This window comes from Schistocerca nitens, chromosome 2 (assembly GCF_023898315.1).
Source record: "Schistocerca nitens isolate TAMUIC-IGC-003100 chromosome 2, iqSchNite1.1, whole genome shotgun sequence".
In the NCBI taxonomy this organism is placed as follows: Eukaryota; Metazoa; Arthropoda; class Insecta; order Orthoptera; family Acrididae; genus Schistocerca; species Schistocerca nitens.
Window position 1 is genome coordinate 340,153,390 of NC_064615.1, and position 24,855 is coordinate 340,178,244.

The window sequence follows — 24,855 nt, forward strand, 5'->3', positions numbered from 1 at the left end:
AACAGGTGAGGGGTTTAGGATTCTGGTTTTTTAGGAAGGCTTCCTCTAGATGGCCCATGAATAGTTTGGCATAGGGTGGTGCCATGCATGTACCCATAGCTGTACTCTTGATTTGTTTATAGGTAATTCCTTCAAAGGAGAAGTAATTGTGGGTGATGATATGTTGGTCTTGGCGACTAGGAAAGAGGATGTTGGTTTGGAATTCATAGGGCATTTGGAAAGGTAATGTTCAATAGCAGTAAGGCCATGGGCATTAGGAATATTAGTGTACAAGGAGGTGGCATCAATAGTGATGAGCAGAGCAGTGTGTGGTAAAGAGACAGGAACTGTGGAGTGTCTGTGAAGGAAATGGTTGGTGTCTTTTATACAAGAGGGTATGTTCTGGGTAATAGGTTGAAGGTGTTGGTCTATAAGAGCAGAGATTCTCTCAGTGGGGGCACAGCAACCGGCCACAATGGGGTGTCCTGGGGGGTTTGGTTTATGGACTCCAGGAAGCATGTAGAAAGTGTGAGGACAGGGAGTGGTAGGGATGTGTAGAGAAATGGACTCCTTGGAGGACTTCTGGGATGGGCCTAAGGATTTGAGTAGTGACTGGAGATTTTGTTGGATTACTGGTATGGGGTCACTGTGGCAAGGTTTGTAGGTGGATGTATCTGATAGCTGACGGAGTCCTTCCACCAGGTAATCCTTGCGGTTCAAAACAGCAGTGGTGGAGCCTTTGTCCGCAGGTAGGATTATGAGGTCAAGATCAGTTTTTAGATGGTGGACTGCAGTTCTTTCTGTGGATGTAAGGTTAGTTTGCATGTTGAGGGATTTGGGGAATGATGGTGAGGCAAGGTTCGAGATTAAGAAATTCTGGAAAGTTAACAGGGGGTGATTTGGTGGCAGTGGGTGTGGATCAGGGTTGGATGGATGAGTGAACGGAGTCAGGCAGGGTTCAACATTGGTCTTTGGTTGAGTCTGATTGGTAGGGGTGGTGGCAAAAAAGTGTTTGCACTGTAGGGACCAGGAGAAGGAGAGAAGGTCTTTAACAAGTCCTGCATGATGCAGGACTGGTATTTGTGTGGGACTAAGTCTTCTGGAGGAAAGGTTCATGACTGTGTTGTGGGTCTGTTTAGATTCTGGATTCTGTGTGGTGATGGGAGGAAGTTTTGGAGGGTGGGGTAAGTGTAGTAGGTCTGTGAGACAGGGTTTGCCAGCTATGAGGGGATGTGGCGGAGGTTTGTAGGTTGCTGTAGAGATGGTGGACAGTGGTACTCCAAGGCAGGAGTAGGAAGTCAGCAGGATGGAGAGTTTTTTGAGGTGGCGTTTTCCATGTTGCTCAAGTTCGTGCAGGGGAAGAGTACCGTATTTACTCGAATCTAAGCCGCACCTGAAAAATGAGACTCGAAATCAAGGAAAAAAAATTTTCCGAATCTAAGCCGCACCTGAAGTTTGAGACTCGAAGCAGAGAGAAAAGTTTTAGGCCACACCTCCAACTCGAAACAAAGTTGGTCAATTGTAATATGAGACACAATTTAGGTCGAATAAATGACGATACAGCTACAGTAGTTTGGTTGTCGTAAGCTTAGCAGTTAAGCTTTACCAGGTAGGCATTGCTATGCGTCAGGCGCTCCGTCCGTATTTATACGGGTACCCTTCCTTTTTCACGTGCTTCGTCTGGTTTGAATTGATTGCTTATTTTTCTTTCATCTGATAAGTGCCGTTCTCTTTGTTATAGGAGTTTACGTCACTCTAAGCTGAAAATGCATTAGTGTACTGTCACGCATTGTTCGTCGCATTCTGATAATGAGTGTTTACGGCCTGTCGCCGCTCGCGGCATGGGTTGCTTTTGTGCGCGCTACCGCCACTTACGATTTAAAAAAAAGAAGAGAGAGGAATCGTCTTATTAGCGAAACAATGGCAAGAGACTGCTATTTGTTGTTACTTACACTGCTGCTTTCTTTGATAATGATCAACAAGAACCAAATAATAGGCTGCTTATGATGCAAGATGTTCTGAACGAGAGTTTAGCGAAAACTTTTCTCCGTTTGAAAATCTTTGCAGACGCCTCTTCAGTAATTATATTCTGCACAGAAATTAGAGTCATCTTAGATTAAAAAATCTAGTCAATTCCCGTGCTTCAATTCTGACTGTATCACTATTAGGCATAAGAATAATACGAATATAAACATGACATGATATGTATATTCTTCCGCGTTTGCTGTTGTTGCACTCTAGTTTCGTAGTTTATTGGGCAGAAAGGATTTAAATGACATAGCAGCAAACACGAAAGAATACATGGCAAAATGTTTATATTCGTATTGTTCTTATGGTGAAGAGAATACTGCGTGTGATTCACAATTCATAAAAGTTCCTATTAGCAACCATCCCTTCTCACAGGTAGGAAAAAATTCAGAATGTAGAGTTGGCCATGTTGACAAACATCCCAAACGGTCTTGCCAGTCAGATTTTCGTAGTACATTGAAATGCTGCTAGATTCGAAGATGAACAATACGGAATTTGTATTTACTTCGTTGGATAATGTATGAAAATGAAGTGGTCGAAACTCGGGGCGGAGAAAAAAAGCTCATCTTCCACCTCTTTTTTTTTTAATTTTTTTTACTGACACAAAGGTTTTGCCGCCAGTTTTTATCTGCATGCCTGTGTAGCGCTACATATATTCGACGGCAGAAGTTAGTTGTGGCGGCACCTACCAACATTTTTCAGAACTTCCGCTTACTTTGCACTCGATTCTAAGCCGCAGGCGGTTTTTTTGGTTACAAAAACCGGAAAAAAGGTGCGGCTTAGATTCGAGTAAATACGGTACACAACATTACTGATGCCCATGGCCTTACTGGTATTGAACACTACCTTTCCAAATGCCCTATGGATTCCAAACCAACAACCTCTTTCCTAGTCACCATGACCAACATATCCTCACTCACAATTACTTTTCCTTTGAAGGCCTTACCTACAAACAAATCCAGAGTACGGCTATGGGCACCCACATGGCACCATCCTATGCCAACCTATTCATGGGCCATCTAGAGGAATCCTTCCTAAAAACCCAGAATCCTAAACCCCTCACCTGGTTCAGATTCATTGATGACATCTTTGCTATCAGGATGGAAGGTAAGGACACCCTATCCACATTCCTCCAGAACCTCAACAACTTCTCCCCCATTTGCTTCACCTGGTCCTACTCAACCCAACAAGCCACCTTTGTAGATGTTGACCTCCACCTCAGAGATGACTACATCAGTACCTTTGTCCATATCAAGCCTACTAATCACCAGCAATACCTCCACCCATTCCATACCAAGAAGTCCCTTAGGTACAGCTTAGCCACCTGTGGTCGTCACATCTGCAGTGATGAGCAGTCCCTCTTGGAATATACCGAGGGTCTCACTGAAGCCTTCACTGACCATAATTATCCTCCCAACCTTGTACAAAAACAAATCTGTTGTGCCCCATCTTTCCAGTCTCCCACCACCTCCCCAAAGTTCCACAGTTCAGCCACAGAGGAGCATTCTCCTCATAACTCAGTACCACCCAGGACTGGAGCAACTGAATGACATTCTCCGCCAGTGTTTCGATTACCTCTCATCATGGCCTGAAATGAGAAATGTCCTAGCCACTATCCTTTCTACTCCTCCTACAGTGGTATTCCGCCGTCCTCTGAACCTACACAATAGACTCATTCATCCTTACACAACCCCTGCTCCCAATCCCTTACCTCATGGCTGATACTCCTGTAATAGACCTAGATGCAAGACCTGTCCCATACATGCTCCTACCAACACCTACTCCACTTAGGTCACTAATATCAACGGCAGAGCTACCTATGAAACCAGTCATGTGTTTTACAAGCTAAGCTGCAACCACTGTGCTGCATTCTATGTAGGCATGACAACTAACACGTTGTCGGTCTGCATGAATTGCTACCAACAAACTGTGGCCAAGAAACAAGTGGACCACCCTGTTGCTGAACGCGCTGCCAAACGTGATATCCTTCATTTCAATGACTGCTTCACAGCCTGTGCAATATGTATCCTTCCAACCAACACCAGCTTTTTTTAATTGTGCAGGTGGAAACTTTCCCTGCAATACATCCCATGTACCCGTAACATCTTTGCTAGTCACTGTCCTCACCCATCCAGTCCCCTCCCTGTTTCCATTCCAGCGCTACACAGCCATAATTTTACCACCACACCCAGCCTTTTTATTTTGTTTTTTAATCTCTCTGTTTTCCACTGCTTCCCTCCCCCCCTCACCCCTGCCCTTCGTCTAAAGTGCAGCACGTCACCGTCTGCCACCCCTACTATACGACCCCTCCCCCATCCCGCACCAGCCTCCTCCTTATCCCCATGTAATCGCCACTCCCATCATGCACTGATGCTGCTGCTCACAGAGTGGTTTCGGTTGTCTGAAACTGCAGTCATGTGAGTGAGCTGCATTTGCGTGCGTGCGTGCGTGCGTGCGTGCGTGCGTGCGTGTGTGTGTGTGTGTGTGTGTGTGTGTGCGCGTGCATGTGCGTTTATTGCTGACGAAGCTATAATTGTGTGAATCTTTTTGTTGTACGTATCATGACTCAATATCTCCACTATGTGGTGAGTGGCAACTTTCCTTCTATAAAATTGTTACATTCCATCCTGGGTTTCCCATTGGTTGATTAATGTATTTTTAATAGCTGAAGCTATTTCTCTTTCCAAAATGATTTCAGCATTCACTCATCTATAAAATGAATATTTAATGCTGGATCTGTTAATAGATTTTTGTTGGATCATTTTTGCCGCTTCTTTCTTATTGCAAGAATTGTCCTTTTGTGTGGTTGACAAGTAAACTTATTGGAGGTTGGAACTACTATAGAAATATTTTGAGAGACAGAGATTATCCTCTGAGGCATAAGATGTAAGATATAACACATGCATTATGATCTTTCGCTTGTCGTGTTCATTGTTTTGATCTGCCAGAGAAAATTTGTTCTATTTATTCTACTGCAATTTTTTTGTGAACAAATTTTAAACCAATAGGTGCATTTCAGTGTTTATTACAGTGTGTTTCTAGTGGTCAGTTGATATCACTTTCCAGAGCCACTGTTTTATTATAATTGTTGTTGTTCTTTTAATTAGGTTGAGAACGTAGAGAGAGAACTGCCTAGTTGCTGTAGTGGCTCTAGAGTTGCAGAGAATCAGTGGATAGAAATCTGCTTATTTTCACAAATTTATTTTACCTGTCCTGACTCTAGAATCCCTCTTTCTTCATTCTCATTTATTTTTGTCACATGCACTACCATTTATGTATGATACCTCATCCACCACTTTTCAGTAATCATTGCTTCTGTCTTTGTGTACACAATGTTCTTTTTTGGAGAAAATTGTTGAAATCTTTGAGACCAAACCATTTTGCATTTTTTTAGATGTCACAATTTACCTCCTGTCCATTGTTGTATGTGTGTAGTATTTTCTTTTCCTTTGTTGGTTATAGCTTGGCATGACCTTTTGTGTAGCTTATAGTTTTACACTTGTAAGGGAACATTCGGTCCAGATTTCTTGATTGGCTTGTTCACTTTTTAGTGTTCTTTCACCTCTACAACAGTTTGCACTTTGGGGGAGTTAACATGCCATCTTGATTTGTTAATACATGACGTATTCAGACCAAATGTGTAGACAAGAAGTTGTCCCACTTTTTATTATATAAATGAAATGTGTTCATAGTTGTGAATGTGAACAGCCATCAGCTTTAAAATAGAATTACAACAACGAAAATTTGTGCTACACTGAGACTCCAACCAAAATTTCTTCCCTATATGGGAATAAACATAACGAATGTACAAGTGCAGGTTGTAGACACATGGTTGATGGCATATGGAAGTCTGGGCCTGGCCGTGAGTTGTGCTCGGATAACCTAATGATAAGGTGACCACTCACAATAAGTGGGATATCTGGATTCAAGTCATGATCCATCTCAAATGTTCATTGTCAGCATTCAGTTACATAGCTGATGGTTGTCAATATCCACAGCTGCAAATACATTATCAAATGAAACTATATTACTTCCAAAGCTGTGTTTTACTTAACTAAACTTTATACTTCATGATTCACCAGTTTTGATGTCATTGTCATTATAGAAACTTAATATGTTTGCTGCATTAGCAGTTAGATATCACTGCACCACTTAATATAATTTATGGTTTGCCAGCAAAATCTGACCTGGTAAAGCTGCTACTTTGAATTACACCATTTGTGCCTTGTAAGCAAAGTGTGGGTAACCAGGAGTAATGAATTTCATTTTATGTGAGTTTTGTTTCAACCAATTCAGTGAGACCGGAAGTATAAACGGCTCAAGTTTTTCCTCCCCTACATGTCAATGAACTGAACTGAGAGAAAATTTTACAAACTCTTTCTGGAACAATTAATATATCTGTTTGGGCTCTGATTAACAACAGTATCCATCTTTCATTTTCCAGTTCAAAAGCTAATTCCATACCTGCATTTAATACTAGTGATTATGAAGAAGTGGTTTTCATAAGTGAACAGCTATAGCCAATAAAATTTAAATTTGGACATTAATTAAGACTAATACTTCATAGGTGCTATCGCTGCACCTATTTACACAATGTAGCAGTTAGCATTGTTACCCATCTTAATAGAAACCTGTAACAATGTGCAGTTTCAGCCTAAACTTAAAACAATGAATTGTTAGTGTCTCACTATAAGATACAGTAGTGAGCCATTTGACAGATGCATAAGTGCATTGCACTACACTTAATCTGTGGAGAATTCTCATTACAGAGTGTGTGCAAAAAATGCTCAATTTAACATTCTCCCTTTCTGTAACAACACAAGCAAAACAATGAAAAGCAGGTAAATTACTTGCTGTAGGACTGTATGGCCACTATATTAGGAACTGAAACAAACACATACTCCTTTACAGTTAATTGAGTGTAAGAAATAAAATCATGTTGTTTTAGATATTTACTAAGCGAAGAAAATATTACTTTGATTTGTTACAGTGCTTATAGGCAGTAAAATCTCGTAATACCTGTTGCCTATGTAAGCTTACTGGACAAAAAATTAGTCACCCCTAGGGAAAACATTTTAATCATTATGTAATTCTGTCCCCGGACTTTACAGACATGTGGAATCGCTTAGGAGGTGAGTCCACAAGATTGAGCAGGTACATCACATCAGGTTTAAGTCACTCGCTGAGAATTTAATTGTGCGGTTCCACCAAATTCCAGGGATGCTGATGTCAGCATTTTACTCGCTTTTTCAACATATCCCACTGATTTCAAGTGAAGTTATTTAGCAGCCAGTCAACATGAGCTGGGATGGAGGAGTATTCGGAAAACTGATCACACATTATTTCAGCTCAGTAAACCCTGCTGTTGTTGTCTTGAGAACTATGGGTATCAATAGCATACTCATCATGCAGATGTTGACTGAAAGGCAATGTCTGAGCATTCAGAATGTTTGATAGCATTCAGAATGTTTGATTATACAGCTGGTTCATGTTAATGGTCATCTCCCCTCAAAATATCACAGACCCACCTTCAGTTGAACCTTGATATTCCACATATTCACGACAAAATGCTTCATTTGGTCTTCAGTGGCCAAGGATGTCATCAAACACAATTGCCACTCTGTATGGTCTTTTATATCCATGTTATGTGCAGTGTCTGCTTGAAACTTATCTCACTGATTGTTACTTGCTTATGTGCACTTGAGGCAGTATGTGCATGGTTGAGCATGTGACTTGATTGTTGTGCCATCTATAAAGGGTTAACAATTCATGTGTGCATGACTAACTTTTTGAGCGTAATATATTATGATTAGTTGTGCTGTATTACGTATTTTAAATCTATGAAAATGTGTACTTATATAATAGAGGGAAACATTCCACGTGGGAAAAATATATCTAAAAACAAAGATGATGGGACTTACCAAACGAAAGCGCTGACAGGTCTATAGTCACACAAACATACACACAAAATTCAAGCTTTCACAACGAACGGTTGCTTCATCAGGAAAGAGGGAAAGACGAAAGGATGTGGGTTTTAAGGGAGAGGGTAAGGAGTCATTCCAATCCCGGGAGCAGAAAGACTTACCTTAAGGGGAAAAAAGGACAGGTATACACTCGCACACACACACACACACACACACACACACACACATATCCATCCGCACATACACAGAAAACACATACACGCACATACACATACACAGAAAATGTCTGCTTGTGTCTGTGTATGTGCGGATGGATATGTGTGTGTGTGTGTGTGTGTGTGTGTGTGTGTGTGTGTGTGTGTGTGTGTGTGTGTGTGCGTGTGTATACCTATCCTTTTTCCCCCTAAGGTAAGTCTTTCTGCTCCCGGGATTGGAATGACTCCTTACCCTCTCCCTTAAAACCCACATCCATTCGTCTTTCCCTCTCCTTCCCTCTTTCCTGATGAAGCAACCGTTGGTTGCGAAAGCTTGAATTTTATGTGTATGTTTGTGTTTGTTTGTGTGTCTATCGACCTGCCAGCGCTTTCGTTTGGTAAGTAACATCATCTTTGATTTAGATATAAAATGTGTACTTGCTGTGATTGTTTTTCCCTTGTAGCTTAAGTAACTTTTCTATAAACTTCCCCTTCTTGTAACAATACCAGAGAAGGAAAGTTGCCTGAAACCACATGTGTATCTACTGCTGACAAAGGCCTTAATGGCCGAAAGCTTTAATTGTGTGAATCTTTTTGTTGTGCCTATCACAACTCAGCATCTCTGCTACATGGTGAGTAGCAACTTTCCTTCTCTGGTATTGTTACATTCCACTCTGGATTTTGCATTGTTTGATTATCCCCTTCTTGTTACACTTTTGAACCTCATTCATAGTTGTTGCATAAAATAAACACTAAGGAAGAACTCCCTAATTTTACAGAAAAGGAAATCTGAAGACAAATGTAAAAATCTTAGAATTACTTTCACTGAAGAAAGTTATACAAAATATGAATTGAATGAGCTGCAATATGTAAGTGGAATACTCAGCTGAAACAGTAGCTACTAGCATGCATGAGAGTGACATTTTGGAGCAGCTTGAGGGAAATGTCAGACTATTTCTGATGGTTGCTGATTAGCAACCATCAGTTTGATTAGATTTGAGCTGCTGCCCAAATGGCTTACTGCTAGAAACAGTTGAAGTAAATGGAGACACTGCTCGAATGTCATTTTCACACTATGCATCCTGTTTACAATTTCAAACAGCTGCTCGAACATATGCGCTATTAATAATGCAATTGGGTGTTGAAGTGTAATTTATGTTGGTGAAACAAAACACTTAAATTGTAAACATAATTATTTATTTATGAGAATCTGATGCCACCTGTTATGCAAACAACTAATATTTCTATTGTCCAAATATGTTTCGGCACATATGTACCATCATCTGTGGGTCACATTTTGTTCAGGTCTAGAAAAATATTACTTATTTAATGTAATAATTATTGCAATGAAAATTAGGTCTAAAATATTTTGTATCTATTGTGATCTTGACATTATTCTATAGTGTGATAGGTTGTGTCGAATTTCTTTGCACTATCATACAGCTTGCATCTGTAATAAATGGAATTTTTCGGAAGTTTATCGGCGAGCTTGCTAATCACTTTATCTTTTAACATAATTTTGCTGCACAAAAATATTTCATAACAATATATTGTGACTGCTCACAGTTTTTTCGTAGTTCTTGAATTCATCTGCAGGGCCATCTCTCATATCAGTAAGCACGAAACACATTGTATGTTGTTATTGAACAACACTTTCAAATTAAAATGACTAACTTCACAGAACACATTTGTTTGTGTTCCTGATGTGCGCTTGGTCCATGTTGATGTTCACCTGTTTTTCTGCTCGATCTCCCACTTCATTTGATCTTTGTTTGCTTACTTTTAGTTTATCAAGTACCAATATATACCTTTGTAGTGTTTGGGTTATGCCAATGACATAATATACCTGATTGATGAACCATACACACAAATGCACAAAACATCTATGTGAGAAAATAAATGTGTTACTCCCAAAAACTCATTGAAGTAGAGAAACAGAAAATAAATCAAATTTTGTAGACCTCATCATGCAAAAGATAAAAAATAAATCAAATTTTGTAGACCTCATCATACAAAAGATAAACAATGCACAGGATATCACAGTGTACAGAAAATGCACAGGCACTACTATCCACATGCAAACGAAAAACTTGTTGACTAACAAGCAAACTTCAGATTAATGATTCACAGATTAAACACAACACCTATAAACAAACAGAAGTACACACTGGAACAATACACAATAAAATAAATAGTACTAGAAAATAGTTATAACACTACCTTTCCAAGATCAAAATTACCTTCATCCCTCTCAGTAAGGCCATGAAAACTGGAAATAAACCTCTTCAAGATCAAAATGAATTTCATCTCTCTCAGTAACGCCGTGTAAACTGGAAATAAAATTCATAAATACGACATTGTTGCTGTTGTTGTGGTCTTCAGTCCTGAGACTGGTTTGATGCAGCTCGCCATGCTACTCTATCCTGTGCAAGCTTCTTCATCTCCCAGTACCTACTGCAACCTACATCCTTCTGAATCTGCTTAGTGTATTGATCTCTTGGTCTCCCTCTACGATTTTTACCCTCCACGATGCCTTCCAATACTAAATTGGTGATCCCTTGATGCCTCAGAACATGTCCTACCAACCGATCCCTTCTTCTGGTCAAGTTGTGCCACAAACATCTCTTGTCCCCAATCCTATTCAATACTTCCTCATTAGTTATGTGATCTACCCATCTGATCTTCAGCATTCTTCTGTAGCACCACATTTCGAAAGCTTCTATTCTCTTCTTGTCCAAACTATTTACCGTCCATGTTTCACTTCCATACATGGCTACACTCCATACAAATACTTTCAGAAACGACTTCCTGACACTTAAATCTATACTCGATGTTAACAAATTTCTCTTCTTGAGAAACGCTTTCCTTGCCATTGCCAGTCTACATTTTATATCCTCTCTACTTCGACCATCATCGGTTATTTTACTCCCTAAATAGCAAAACTCCTTTACTACTTTAAGTGTCTCATTTCCTAATCTAATCCCCTCAGCATTACCCGATTTAATTTGACTACATTCCATTATCCTCGTTTTGCTTTTGTTGATGTTCATCTTATATCCTCCTTTCAAGACGCTACACATTCCATTCAACTGCTCTTCCAAGTCCTTTGCTGTCTCTGACAGAATTACAATGTCATCAGCGAACCTCAAAGTTTTTACTTCTTCTCCATGAATTTTAATACCTACTCCGAATTTTTCTTTTGTTTCCTTTACTGCTTGCTCAATGTACAGATTGAATAACATCGGGGAGAGGCTACAACCCTGTCTCACTGCTTTCCCAACGACTGCTTCCCTTTCATGCCCCTCGACTCTTATAACTGCCATCTGGTTTCTGTACAAATTGTAAATAGCCTTTCGCTCCCTGTATTTTACCCCTGCTACCTTCAGAATTTGAAAGAGAGTATTCCAGTTAACATTGTCAAAAGCTTTCTCTAAGTCTACAAATGCTAGAAACGTAGGTTTGCCTTTTCTTAATCTTTCTTCTAAGATAAGTCGTAAGGTCAGTATTGCCTCACGTGTTCCATCATTTCTACGGAATCCAAACTGATCTTCCCCGAGGTCGGCTTCTATCAGTGTTTCCATTCGTCTGTAAAGAATTCGCGTTAGTATTTTGCAGCTGTGACTTATTAAACTGACAGTTCGGTAATTTTCACATCTGTCAACACCTGCTTTCTTTGGGATTGGAATTATTATATTCTTCTTGAAGTCTGAGGGTATTTCACCTGTCTCATACATCTTGCTCACCAGATGGTAGAGTTTTGTCATGACTGGCTCTCCCGATGCCATCAGTAGTTCTAATGGAATGTTGTCTACTCCCGGGGCCTTGTTTCGACTCAGGTCTTTCAGTGCTCTGTCAAACTCTTCACGCAGTATCTTATCTCCCATTTCACCTTCATCTACATCCTCTTCCATTTCCATAATATTGTCCTCAAGTACATCACCCTTGTATAAACCCTCTATATACTCCTTCCACCTTTCTGCCTTCTCTTCTTTGCTTAGAACTGGGTTTCCATGTGAGCTCTTGATATTCATACAAGTGGTTCTCTTCTCTACAAAGGTCTCTTTAATTTTCCTGTAGGCAGTATCTATCTTACCCCTAGTGAGACAAGCCTCTACATCCTTACATTTGTCCTCTAGCCATCCCTGCTTAGCCATTTTGCACTTCCTGTTGATATCATTTTTGAGATGTTTGTATTCCTTTTTGCCTGCTTCATTTACTGCATTTTTATATTTTCTCCTTTCATCGATTAAATTCAATATTTTTTCTGTTACCCAAGGATTTCTATTAGCCCTCGTCTTTTTACCTACTTTATCATCTGCTGCCTTCACTACTTCATCCCTCAGAGGTACCCATTCTTCTTCTACTGTATTTCTTTCCCCCATTCCTGTCAATTGTTCCCTTATGCTCTCCCTGAAACTCTGTACAACCTCTGGTTCTTTCAGTTTATCCAGGTCCCATCTCCTTAAATTGCCACATTTTTGCAGTTTCTTCAGTTTCAATCTGCAGTTCATAACCAATAGATTGTGGTCAGAATCCACATCTGCCCCAGGAAATGTCTTACAATTTAAAACCTGGTTCCTAAATCTCTGTCTTACCATTATACACTCCTGGAAATGGAAAAAAGAACACATTGACACTGGTGTGTCAGACCCACCATTCTTGCTCCGGACACTGCGAGAGGGCTGTAGAAGCAATGATCACACGCACGGCACAGCGGACACACCAGGAACCGCGGTGTTGGCCGTCAAATGGCGCTAGCTGCGCAGCATTTGTGCACCGCCGCCGTCAGTGTCAGCCAGTTTGCCATGGCATACGGAGCTCCATCGCAGTCTTTAACACTGGTAGCATGCCGCGACAGCGTGGACGTGAACCGTATGTGCAGTTGACGGACTTTGAGCGAGGGCGTATAGTGGGCATGCGGGAGGCCGGGTGGACGTACCGCCGAATTGTTCAACACGTGGGGCGTGAGGTCTCCACAGTACATCGATGTTGTCGCCAGTGGTCGGAGGAAGGTGCACGTGCCCGTCGACCTGGGACCGGACCGCAGCGACGCACGGATGCACGCCAAGACCGTAGGATCCTATGCAGTGCCGTAGGGGACCGCACCGCCACTTCCCAGCAAATTAGGGACACTGTTGCTCCTGGGGTATTGGCGAGGACCATTCGCAACAGTCTCCATGAAGCTGGGCTACGGTCCAGCACACCGTTAGGCCGTCTTCCGCTCACGCCCCAACATCGTGCAGCCCGCCTCCAGTGGTGTCGCGACAGGCGTGAATGGAGGGACGAATGGAGACGTGTCGTCTTCAGCGATGAGAGTCACTTCTGCCTTGGTGCCAATGATGGTCGTATGCGTGTTTGGCGCCGTGCAGGTGAGCACCAGAATCAGGACTGCATACGACCGAGGCACACAGGGCCAACACCCGGCATCATGGTGTGGGGAGCGATCTCCTACACTGGCCGTACACCACTGGTGATCGTCGAGGGGACACTGAATAGTGCACGGTACATCCAAACTGTCATCGAACCCATCGTTCTACCATTCCTAGACCGGCAAGGGAACTTGCTGTTCCAACAGGACAATGCACGTCCGCATGTATCCCGTGCCACCCAACGTGCTCTAGAAGGTGTAAGTCAACTACCCTGGCCAGCAAGATCTCCGGATCTGTCCCCCATTGAGCATGTGTGGGACTGGATGAAGCGTCGTCTCACGTGGTCTGCACGTCCAGCACGAACGCTGGTCCAACTGAGGTGCCAGGTGGAAATGGCATGGCAAGCCGTTCCACAGGACTACATCCAGCATCTCTACGATCGTCTCCATGGGAGAATAGCAGCCTGCATTGCTGCGAAAGGTGGATATACACTGTACTAGTGCCGACATTGTGCATGCTCTGTTGCCTGTGTCTATGTGCCTGTGGTTCTGTCAGTGTGATCATGTGATGTATCTGACCCCAGGAATGTGTCAATAAAGTTTCCCCTTCCTGGGACAATGAATTCACGGTGTTCTTATTTCAATTTCCAGGAGTGTATAATCTATCTGATACCTTCTAGTATCTCCAGGATTCTTCCAGGTATACAACCTTCTTTTATGATTCTTGAACCAAGTGTTAGCTATGATTAAGTTATGCTCTGTGCAAAATTCTACAAGGCGGCTTCCTCTCTCATTCCTTCCCCCCAATCCATATTCACCTACTATGTTTCCTTCTCTCCCTTTTCCTACTGACGAATTCCAGTCACCCATGACTATTAAATTTTCGTCTCCCTTCACTACCTGAATAATTTCTTTTATCTCGTCATACATTTCATCTATTTCTTCATCATCTGCAGAGCTAGTTGGCATTTAAACTTGTACTACTGTAGTAGGCATAGGCTTTGTGTCTATCTTGGCCACAATAATGCGTTCACTATGCTGTTTGTAGTAGCTAACCCACACTCCTATTTTTCTATTCATTATTAAACCTACTCCTGCATTACCCCTATTTGATTTTGTATTTATAACCCTGTAATCACCTGACCAAAAGTCTTGTTCCTCCTGCCACCGAACTTCATTAATTCCCACTATATCTAACTTTAACCTATCCATTTCCCTTTTTAAATTTTCTAACCTACCTACCCGATTAAGGGATCTGACATTCCACGCTCCGATCCGTAGAACGCCAGTTTTCTTTCTCCTGATAACGACGTCCTCCTGAGTAGTGCCCGCCCGGAGATCCGAATGGGGGACTATTTTACCTCCGGAATATTTTACCCAAGAGAACGCCATCATCATTTAATCATACAGTAAAGCTGCATGTCCTCGGGAAAAATTACGGCTGTAGTTTTCCCTTGCTTTCAGTCGTTCGCAGTACCAGCACAGCAAGGCCGTTTTGACATTGTGAAGATCAAAATCAATCAAAACATATTGGAACAATACCACCAGCAAATGAAATTTGAATCCCATAAATGGATGGACATTGCCTTTAAGAACCAACAAGCAGCTAATCCTGCAATCCTGGCAGCTAAAAAGAGAAAGAATAGCTGGTGGAATGAGGTTTGTGATGAGGTGGTGGCCCAAAGAACAAATGGGTGGAAAAAGTGGAACTCGACATGGAGACCTGAAGATTTTGATGTATTCCGTGGAGTTCAAAAATATGCAACCAGAGTTCTATGAAGGGTTAAGTGATTGTATGAGAAACAGCAGTTTGAACAGATTGATCAGGATTTCCGGAAAAACAATGGCGTAGACTTCTATCAGACATTCAAATTGAATTTGAAACGATACCAAGCCCCTAGGCTTTGTTTTAGAGATGAAAATGGAAAGCTCGGCCTGACCAACAAAGAAAACTGCATGATCATGTCTCATTATTTTGAAAACCTACTTAATTGTGATGAACCGAAAGAAAGATTCCCTGTATCTGCCCCGATCCACAAACTACCCAACTCATCTCCACCTAGTAAAGAGGAGATCAGAGAGATCAACAACTACCTTAAAAATAATAAGGCACTGGAGAAGATTCAATGTGGCAGAACTACTGAAGCTGGCGGCAAATAATGAAACTCTAGATGTACTAGTCAACTTTTTGAGGAGATCTGGAGAACTGGGATGATACCAATTGAATGGCAGTCAGCTTTAATCCATCCTCTGCACAGAAAAGTCGATAAAAAGAATGTCAATAACTATAGGGGCATCTCATTAGTATCTGTTCCTTATAAGATTCTCTCCAAAGTGATACAGAACAGAATTGAAGGTCATCTTGACCAACTGATTGGGGAATATCAAGCTGGTTTCTGAAAGGGCCGTTCTTGCCCAGAACAGATCTTTAACCTGAAGAACACCATCAGGTACAAAAACTGGAGGAAATAACTATGTGGTCGTGTTTGTTGATTTTCAGAAGGCATATGACTCCATCAACCGACAGGCATTAATGAATATTTTGGAAGAGTTTGGGGTAGATGATACATCAAGAAAGCTGATCAAACAAACTCTCACTAACACAGTGACAAAAACAAAATTTATGGGTGAGATATCAGAACCCTTTACAATCAGAACAGGCGTAAGACAAGGAGATGGACTATCCCCACTCCTTTTCAACTGCGTCTTGGAAAAGGTCATTCAGGAGTGGATAAAGTTGTTTGCCCAAGAAGAAACAAATGAAGAGTGGTTCAGACTTGGTCCTAAGAACAAAGGGGTGTACATTGACTGCTTGACCTTTGCAGATGACCTGGCCATTTTTGCTAACAACATAGAGTCAGCAGTCAACAAGATCAATAGGCTGTCAGAAATTGTGGAAAATGTTGGATTCCAGATCTCTATTCAAAAGACAAAATATATGACAAACATCTGTGATGGACCTGAATGGATGATCACCAATCTGGGAAAAATTGGATGAGTATGAATTTCAGCTATCTCGATGAAGTCATCCAGGAGAATGGATTAGAAGAAGAAGCAATTAATGTCAGGATGAGGAAGTTAGGCCAAGCATACCAACTGACAAAGAATACCTATAACAAAAAGTCTATGAGTATAGGGGCCAAGTTCTGACATTATAATACAGTTGTAAACACTGAGGACTTATATGCATGTGAACCTTTGACCATGGGTAGTCAAGGTCAAGCTGAGCAGCTGGAAAAGCGAGAGCATAGGATATTAAGGAAAATCCTAGGTAATAGATGGGTTGATGGACAATGGCGAATGAGAGCAAATGAGGACTTGTAAAGCAAGAAACAACCCATCACAACATCCATTAAGAAGAGACGATTGTTATTTTACATTCATTTCAGGAGGATGGACGGTGACCGACTAACAAAAAGAATATGGAGTTTCATCCAATCTAAGAAAACAATGCCAAGATGGTTTGAAGAATGTGGTAAAGATCTTAGGCGGACTGGTGTCTCAGAGAGAGAAATTCCTGACAGGAACAAATTTAGAAGATTGGTGACCAACTACCAAGGTTTTAGAATGGCATCAATGTCCTAAAAACGGAGAGGACCATTATCCAAAGAGCATAAACTAGCACTTCTTGGTGGGCTCAGAAGATACTGGCAGGAAGTCAAAGTGGGAATAAGAACAAGACCTAGACACTAAAATGAAAGTGGTTGTTAGCACGCAGTCCATAGAGGCTCAACTCGATAATAATAAGAAAAAGTTATAACACTCACATGATAGAGAAATGTAACCATAAAATATGTGGACAGAGTCTATTCAAGTCATTCAGAAAGTAAAGAACGCTTTTTTCTACAGCAGTTTTTATTTGATATAATTAAATGAAACTGTGTTTTACATGCACAGTCACTGATCAAATTTAGGCACTTGTTGTACCGTTTTACCAGTTTTTCTATGCTTTCTGCATATACTGTTGCCTCCAAGTTGTTGAACCAGTGATTAACAGCTTCTGTAATTCATCACTTTGTAGCATTGTTCACTCAAAGAAATCTTTAATTTGGGGATAAGTGATAATCATTTGGGGCCAAGTTCAGACTATATGGCAGATGTTGAAACATTTCTGACTAAAACTGCTGAAGCAAGTTTTGTGTCATTTCCAGTGCATGCAGATGTGCATTATCATGAAGGAGGATTACTCCATTGGTTAACATTCTGCACTGTTTGTTTTTAATGGTGCGGTGAAGTCATTGAAGTGTCTGACAGTAGACTGCTGCGTTTATGAAATGCCTATCTCCTTGGATTTTTGTTTCAGTCCTTGCTTTGAGTCCATCAGTCACCACTGAGAGCCGACTGGAGCAATCTTCATGATGAACATTCTTCTGGCCGCCATTGAACATGATACTCCAATACCAAACTGGCACTTCGTTCATCACATTACTGTAAACCTCAGTTCCGTGTCTATAAATTTCAATGGGTTGGATATTTTGCGCATTTAAAATGCGGATAACACTGTGTGTCTCACACGTTGCAGGATCATCAATTTGGTCACACATTTTAAAGTCACACAGCTATGAAGTAAGCAACCGTATTGGATCATAGCTGTTGCCAAACTGAAGTGGATGAGTATCAAGGTCAGTGGTCAATGGGCGGTGATTGTGGGGGGGATGCGACCACATATCGAAACAAAATCTTCTTCACTTTCCGAATGACCCTTGTGTGTGTCTATAGTTCGCACAATACATTTGCCGATCACTTAGTAGCCCGCAACCACAATCCAACTAAAGTTGACAAAGATTTAAAAATATTAAAATCCTGCCACGTGTTATATCAAAAGGTTATCTCAGAAGAAAACCGAAGGCAATAGCAGAAGGAAAACAGCTTATAAATGACTACATGTACAGTGACCCAGTGCTTGGTATACTGAAGGAACAATACAGAAAAGGACAGCACACACACACACACACACACACACACACACACACACACACACAAATGTATTTAAGAACATAATTACATGATTTGTTTTGCTGTTTATAGGTATGTGATGTGTGCCATGACAGCTGGCCAGCAGCCTCATTCCTTGCCCATTACCTTTCTTGCCGTTCAGTGGGAGATGGTGCTCCCTGTGTGACATGTGCTGTGTGCCAGAAGGTATTCTCTCGCCCAGGTGCCTTGGACCGCCATCTCCGCCTACACAATCCTACTCTTCGGAAGGGCCATCGTTGTGACATCTGTGATAGAACTGTACTCAAGGCTGCACAGGTGAAGGCAGTATTTATGTCACATGATTTCATTAGTGCTAGTGTCACTTTTGTTATTATCACAAAATCTCAAGAGTGAAATATGTATTGCGATGTTGTATCTTAAATGAGTACTTCGTAAATAATATAAATTCTGCTCACTTACCAGTCATTACCTTAAGAATCAGGCCCTTAATTAGACTTATGTTATGAGTATATATTGTAATGATGAGAAAAGTAATATGCAAGTACTTCTTGACAAAATTCAGATTGCTTTTGTCTTTTAGGAAAATTACATAGTCAAGGGAAAAAAATTAACTTCTTTTCACCATGCCTAACTCATCAAACTAACATTATCATATTTCTTTATTTATATTATGGGACTGATAAACTGCCTATCAGATTCTATGCCCAGTTTGCTGATGAATTACACCTCTGTTAACTATAACCTATCGTAGATCCCTTGAGAAGGTGGTGGGGGGAGGGGGCTGTTGTAGGATCTTTGGACATATTTTGAGCTCAAACATAATAAAGTATCTTGAACAGAATGACTTTCTCCATGTCAGCCAGCATTGATTTCAAAAGCTTCAGTCATGTGAAACCCAACATGCACTTGTCTCACATGACATACTGACTGAAAGCCTTATATTGATGCAGTCAGGTAGATGCAGTATTTCTTTATTTCCGAAAAGCACCTATATGTATTATGAAAATTACGATCATATGGGCTGTCAAACAAAATTTGTGATTGGATTGAGGATTTTTTGGTAGTGACCACGCAGCAAGTTGTCTTGTATGCAGAGTCACTGACGGATGTAGAAGTAATTTCGAGTGTGCCCCAGGGAAGTGTGTTGGGTCACTTGCTGTTCATATTGTATGTTGATTCCCTTGAGGATAATATAAACAGTAACTTTAGACTTTTCACGGGTGATTCCATTGTCTATGATAAAATAAAATCTGAAAGAAACTGCACAAATATTCTGTCAGATCCTGATAAAATTGCAAAATGGTGCAAAGATTGGCAACTTGATTAAAATGTGCACACATGTAAAGGTGTGCTCTTCACAAAAAGAAAAAAAAGTAGTATCCTATGACTGTAATGTCCCAAAGTCACAGTTGGAATCTGTCAATTCATACAAATACATGTATGTAACACTCTGTAGGGACATGAAATGGGACAATCACCTCAGCTCATTAGTGGGTAAAGCAGGTAGCAAATTTCAGTTAATTGGTAGAATACTAGGAAATTTCAATCAGTTTACAAAGGGAGATTGCTTGTAAATAACTTGTCAACCCATTCTAAATATTGCCCACGTGTGTGGGACCCATACCAAATGGGGAAGATTGAACATGTGCAGAGAAGGGCACAACAGTTGGTCACATGACCCGAGGGAGAGTGTCATGGAGATTTTGAAAGACCTGAACTTTCAGACTCCCAACGGCAGATAAACTACATCGACAAAACTTGTTTACAAAGTTTCAAGAATGCGCTTTGAATGAGTGCCAGGAATATACTATAAGGGGTGATCAAAATGTTTCCATTCAGGGGCTGTACAGTCCAGAATTGGTATGCCAATCAGCAAACTCGCCATGAACATTGAGGCAAACACACCACTGACATGCGAAGTTGAAGATGCCTGTTTGGTAAAATACTATGCCCTGCTGCATGAAGAAGCCCATAACTGCCTGCTACCCTTCCTCATCCAACAGGAACACTCAACCCATCAAGGCTTTTTTTAAGAGACAGACGGTGTGGTAATCGCACAGGGAGAGGTCAGGACTATAGGGCAGGTGTCCAAGTGTCTCCCATTTGAGTTGGCAAAACTTCTGCATTATAAAATTTGTGATATGGGGATGTCCATTATCGTGAAATAGCAGCATTCCTTGTCGCAGTTTTTTCAGAAGTTTAGTACTGATGCCCCATCCATATTCTTCATTCCCCGATGGATGTCTTCCAAGGTTTTTCCTTCAGCAGCCAAGAAACAAATAACAGCACTGGGTCCTGTTTGGATTCATTTTATAATAATGTTGCCATAGTTCAAATTTCTGTATTTACCGCATGCACGGAAAAGACACAAGTGCCACAATAATCCCAGCCTACATGTCAGTGATTATATACCTGTTTCGGAGTCACGCTACATTGCATACATGCTGCAGCAACACCCTCAGACGGAAACTTTTTGATTGCCTCTTATACAACCAGCCCTACATATTGTTCCCATAGGGATCCTGAAGACAAAGATAGATTAATTACAGCATGCACAGTGACATTTAAACAGTCATACTTCCTGTACTACACACTTGAATGAAACGAGGAAAAAAGCACAGAACAGTGGTTTGCAGAGTTGGTTGTATATGTAGATATGGATGTCTGATGTCACACTAATTAACTTTGTGTACTGTGCCAGACTGCTGGCAAATAATTGAAATGTAAATTTTTGGGTGGTTGATCTCCTTAAAACACAAGAAACTCCATCATTGGATGATGACATATTTTGAGACTGTATAAATACTTTGTAAGGGAGATTTGCACATTTGCTTCACATGATAGGAGGTAACTGAATTTTGTATATATTGTACAGATTGTGATGATTACTTTTCTCTGACTCAATTTTTGTTTTATATCTAAAAACAAAGATGATGTGACTTACCAAACGAAAGTGCTGGCAGGTCGATAGACACACAAACAAACACAAACATTCACACAAAATTCAAGCTTTCGCAACCCACGGTTGCTTCATCAGGAAAGAGGGAAGGAGAGGGAAAGACGAAAGGATGTGGGTTTTAAGGGAGAGGGTAAGGAGTCATTCCAATCCCGGGAGCGGAAAGACTTACATTAGGGGGAAAAAGGACAGGTATACACTCGTGCGCGCGCGCGCGCCCACACACACACACACACACACACACACACACACACACACACACACACACACATATCCATCCGCACATACACAGACACAAGCAGACATTTGTAAAGGCAAAGACATTGCATACATGCTGCAGCAACACCCTCAGACGGAAACTTTTTGATCGCCTCTTATACAACTAGCCCTACATATTGTTCCCATTTGCATCATTTGTCCCCATTTGAAACTCTTTGCCTTTACAAATGTCTGCTTGTGTCTGTGTATGTGCGGATGGATATGTGTGTGTGTGTGCGCGCGCGCGGGTGTATACCTGTCCTTTTTTCCCCCTAAGGTAAGTCTTTCCGCTCCCGGGATTGGAATGACTCCTTACCCTCTCCCTTAAAACCCACATCCTTTCGTCTTTCCCTCTCCTTCCCTCTTTCCTGATGAAGCAACTGTTTGGTTGCGAAAGCTTGAATTTTGTGTGTATGTTTGTGTTTGTTTGTGTGTCTATCGAGCTGCCAGCACTTTCGTTTGGTAAGTCACATCATCTTTGTTTTTAGATATATTTTTCCCGCGTGGAATGTTTCCCTCTATTATATTCAATTTTTGTTTTCGTATATATGTTCATGATTGTGTTAGTTGTAAATGAAATTATGAAGAGTAGGTAAAGTTCATTCAAGTGAGTATATTCAGCGTGTAGCTAAAAGTAGTAAGAATGAGTAGAACACATTTCCTATATCCGAAGTATAGTGTTGCATAAATATGCGTGTTGAAAAAGTTTTGAACACAGTGGATGCCATTTCAGACCAGGAGAGAAACAAATAAAAAATCATGATAGAGACTGTGACAGAAATACGTAGACCTCATTGCTAGAAAAAGATCCAGTTTTTTACCGGTACCAGCTAGGATTAATAGAGAACATTCAAACATGTTTTGTCAAGGGTTCAGTTACCAAGTTAAGAATGTCACAGAAATGCTCATTCAAATCTAATGGCTGTTGCTTCTGGAAAAGCTTTCTACATCACAGACAAATTTCATGTTGAAATCTGGAAATGCTCATTTTAAGAAGAGTTGGGCGACATGTTACTTCTTCCCACAAATATATTGCAAAATGACTGTGATAATAAAATAGAGAAATTTAAACTTATACAGTGACCCAGCAGCCATTCTTTTGCTGCATCATTTGTAAATCAAACAGGAAGGAAGAGGGGTTACTGATACAGGTACCCAAAGTACCTGCCACTACACCCTGGAAGATGGGTGCAGAGTCTAGTTATTGATTTATGTCATCAAATAAACAAGGATTAGGAACCATTGTGCTGTTGCAGTGACATTTGTCACCAAAGGTAAAAGCTTCATCAGGAAAGCTAGGAGAGTGTATGTTTTTGGTAGAACTGATGAATCTTATACAAATAAAACTGTAAATGTTCGCATGTAAGAAATTGAAAATCTCCGAAAGTTCTCCACTAATTGCTTTAAAAATTTGACACAATGTTGCATTTGAATATGTGTGGGTTTTGGTTGGTTGGTTGGTTGGTTTGGGGAAGGAGACCAGACAGCGTGGTCATCGGTCTCATCGATTAGGGAAGGATTGGGAAGGAAGTCGGCCGTGCCCTTTCAGAGGAACCATCCCGGCATTTGCCTGGAGTGATTTAGGGAAATCACGGAAAACCTAAATCAGGATGGCCGGACGCGGGATTGAACCGTCGTCCTCCCGAATGCGAGTCCAGTGTGTGTGGGTTTTAATATACCTACTGAAGTGCTGGTGTGTGTGTGTGTGTGTGTGTGTGTGTGTGTGTGTGTGTGTGTGTGTGTTTAATAAAGGGGATACGTTGTTAACAAAAATCTTATGTTCGTTTGTTCAAACTCTTAAATCTATGAGAGTTCTCCACTGATTCCTTTGAAATTTTGACACACGTTGCTTTCAAATATGCCCATTTTTATATACCTACTAGAGTGCCATATGGTATATAACTTATATATAATAAATAAACATGTAATATATATAATTTATATACCATATGGTGCTCTGGTAGATGTATAAAATCACGGACATATTCAAATGTAATGTTGTGTTAAAATTTCAAAGGAATCGGTGACAAACCTTCAAAGATTTGAGATTTTGATCAAAAGAACATTTACAACTTTATAAATAAAAATGTTGAAAACCTTAAGTCTCCAATCAGTCTTCACTGGCTACTTCAAAATTTTGACACAACATTGCATTCAATTACCTACATGTTTTTATTTACCAATTTTAATATACAAAATATATAAAAAAAATACATAAAGGGGAAACATTATTACCAAAATAGGCTATATATGTTACATATATGTCATACTGGTAAAACTGTGAGTGTCTTGCAATGCTGTGTTTTTCTACTTGTGTAGACTTGTGTGTTCATACCTTCCAGACGCTCAGTCTGAGTTTCAGCTCTGTACAGCCATCACACAATTTTTGAGAGCTCCATCACTGAAGTTGTTTTTTTGCTGTGTGTTACGAAGATGGTTTGTTGTGTAGTACAAAAAAGGAACAGCAGAATTTAGAGCAACATTATGCTGTGAAGTTTAGTACTAAACATGAGGAATCCGTGTGTTGCCTTTGAAAAGTTGAAAGAGGCTTATGGGAAAAAATTCTTTGGGAAGGCCAAGAACACATTGAAGATGAACATTGAATGTGTGTGTGCTCTTGTGAGATTGGACCGACATTTAACAATAAGGATGATGGGTGACCTGTTAAATGTTTTCACAATTCTTCAAATTTTGACCAAAGTTTTGCAAAAGCAAAAGGTTTGTGCCAAAAAGGTGCCAAAAAACCTCACAACTGAGTGAAAGGACAATCGAAGAAACAAGTGCATTCGTCTTTGTAGAGGATTGTCAATTACCACGAATGGTTGTCGTGTGATCACAAGTGATTAATCCTGGATTTTTTAATCTGGTCCTGAGGAAAATGGCAAAGTGGGAAGAGGCACACTGAGACATCTCCTTGACCGAAAAAAGCATGAATGAGTAAATCAAAACAATGCTGATTTGCTTTTTTGGCAGTAGGGGTATTGTGCACAAAGAATTTGTTACTCCAGGACAAACCATCAGCCAATTGATTTACAAAGATGTCCTTGACAGGCTCAGGAGGTTGAAGTCTTTCAGCACTGCTATCAAGACTGGGGACGACGACTCTCCTGATGTATAGCTGCTGAAGGGAACTGCTTTTAAGGGGATAGTATAGTTGTTTTGGAAAAAAAAAGTAAAACCTTTAGTAGATAAAAATAAGCCCCTTTACTT

The 24,855-nt window shown here is 40.7% G+C and overlaps 1 protein-coding gene across 1 annotated transcript in view; it reads left to right on the plus strand.

Annotated features, from left to right (window-relative positions):
• Positions 1-24,855, plus strand: part of LOC126236135 (zinc finger protein 345-like) — a 195,355-nt gene that overhangs the window by 137,595 nt on the left and 32,905 nt on the right. The window contains exon 7 of the mRNA XM_049945216.1: positions 18,522-18,746. Coding sequence (XP_049801173.1) covers positions 18,522-18,746 — 225 coding nt within the window. The remainder of the gene's footprint in view (positions 1-18,521; positions 18,747-24,855) is intronic.